Source organism: Rutidosis leptorrhynchoides, chromosome 3 (assembly GCF_046630445.1).
Source record: "Rutidosis leptorrhynchoides isolate AG116_Rl617_1_P2 chromosome 3, CSIRO_AGI_Rlap_v1, whole genome shotgun sequence".
Classification (NCBI taxonomy): domain Eukaryota; kingdom Viridiplantae; phylum Streptophyta; class Magnoliopsida; order Asterales; family Asteraceae; genus Rutidosis; species Rutidosis leptorrhynchoides.
Genome location: NC_092335.1, coordinates 178,571,536 through 178,573,369, shown reverse-complemented (window position 1 = coordinate 178,573,369; position 1,834 = coordinate 178,571,536). Strand labels below are relative to the sequence as shown.

Genomic DNA, 1,834 nt, shown 5'->3' with positions numbered 1-1,834 from the left:
ATGAAAAAATCACAAGGGAAAAAGATCACGACTTGGCCATCTCACTTAACAAGGACTGAAAATGTGGCAAGGTAAGAATTGGTAATTCGTTTTAGGAATTATATGTAAACAAAGGCAAATCAAGTGGACGATAGTGTAGTTTAGACTCTATTTAAGTTAATAAAAAGAATCTAACACATTTTAACCCATTTTGACCCACCACTTCTAAACACTTTTATGTAAACCGCATATCTTGACAATTCCTTAACATGCATCAACTATATTAATGGCAAAGTATCAATTAATAAGAAAAAATGATGATAGCAAAGGAAACAAAAATTAAAGGAGGAGGGTCTTACATAAAGACTTTCATACTGTAGCTGTTTGTCCAAAGCTTTCTCAAGTTCATTGATAATAAACTAGTTGTGGAGCCCTCGCTTCGCGCCGGGGGCTCCTTTTTGAATGCGAGTTAAAAAAAAAAGTGTTGATCTATTTTGTAAAAAAAATAAAAAATTTCGACATCTAACATTGAAGGGTTGTTCCTTTGTGAAAGTTGCTTCTTTTAGCGTTCGGGTTTTTTTTTTTTTTTTTTTTAAGTTAGTTGATCTATTTTGTAAAAAAGAATATTTTTCGACATCTTTTGATAGCATTGAAGGGTTGTTCCTTTTATGAAAGTTGTTTTTTTATCGTTTGAGACAAAAAAAAAAGTAGCACAATAGTAGCGTGGTGAGTGTTATTATTCAATATTTTTAGTGTTAGTGATGGGATAAATAATATTTTAGAATATAGGTATAAAATGGGGGGGTTCGATTTGTATTTTAATGAAAGTTAGGGGGTTGGGTGTGTGAAAAATGAAATTTTAAATAGCACTATAAAATGGGGGGTTCGATTTATATTTTAATGAAAGTTAGGGGTTGGGTGTGTGAAAAATGAAATATTAAATAGTACTATTCATAACTAATAAGACAAATTTTGTCTATTAGTTATATTAGTAATAGTAATTTCATATCGGGGCGTTGTTCTCGCTCATCATTTGAGCATGAATATGCTATTGCTCTGAAGGTCCTGGCTGATTGCCGACCTGTTTGATCATCTATGTCAGGTTGGATCCCAAGCGTTCCTTTTTCATGATGAAATCTGGCCAGTGGAGCTAGAAACCTATCAAATACATCAGGAATCAACGCTTTTCTCCTGTATAATACTTCCCATAAAACAACGCCAAATGAGTAGATGTCCGACTTGTGGGTCACACCTCCGGTCATTTCTATTGATGGGTCCATATACCCTGTTGTACCAATAGCTTCCTTAATGAGAACCTGCAGATCCATCCGATGTACCGACTGGTTGAGTGCATATTCAAAACCAGATAACTTGGGTACAAAATTCTTATCTAATAATATAGTAGATCTGTTAATGTTACAATGTATGATTGAGTAACTACGTCCATCCTCATAATGGATGTAACTTAATGCACGCGCAATACCAATACATATCTTCAACCTTTGAACCCATGTCACCTTTGGATTGCTTAGATACATCTTGAGGCTTCTCTTGGCCTCTAGCTTGGTTATAATAACCTTCTCACCATTTTCGTCACAAAACCCGATAATAGAGACTATATTTTCATGGTTGAGACTAGAAAGTGTTAGAAATAGGAGGTTATGTATATTATTTGTGGAAGAGAGGATTGATGATTTAGATGTTTGATTGATCTTGAAAGTTTTGTTATTGCTTATTGAATTGCTTTGTTTATTACTTTGCTTTGCTTGATTACAAATGAGGGGTGAAGCCCTCTATTTATACTACTCAATGGAGTAGTCTAGAACTCTCCATCATCTACTAATATCTAGATATT

General features: G+C 34.0%; 1 protein-coding gene across 1 annotated transcript; it reads right to left on the bottom strand.

Moving 5' to 3' along the window:
• Window positions 1-962: 962 nt before the first annotated feature.
• On the bottom strand, window positions 963-1,517 carry LOC139900654 (probable receptor-like protein kinase At2g23200). Its single transcript, XM_071883417.1, has one exon. The coding sequence runs from the start codon at window positions 1,515-1,517 to the stop codon at window positions 963-965; it is 555 nt and encodes a 184-aa protein (XP_071739518.1).
• Window positions 1,518-1,834: the final 317 nt, after the last annotated feature.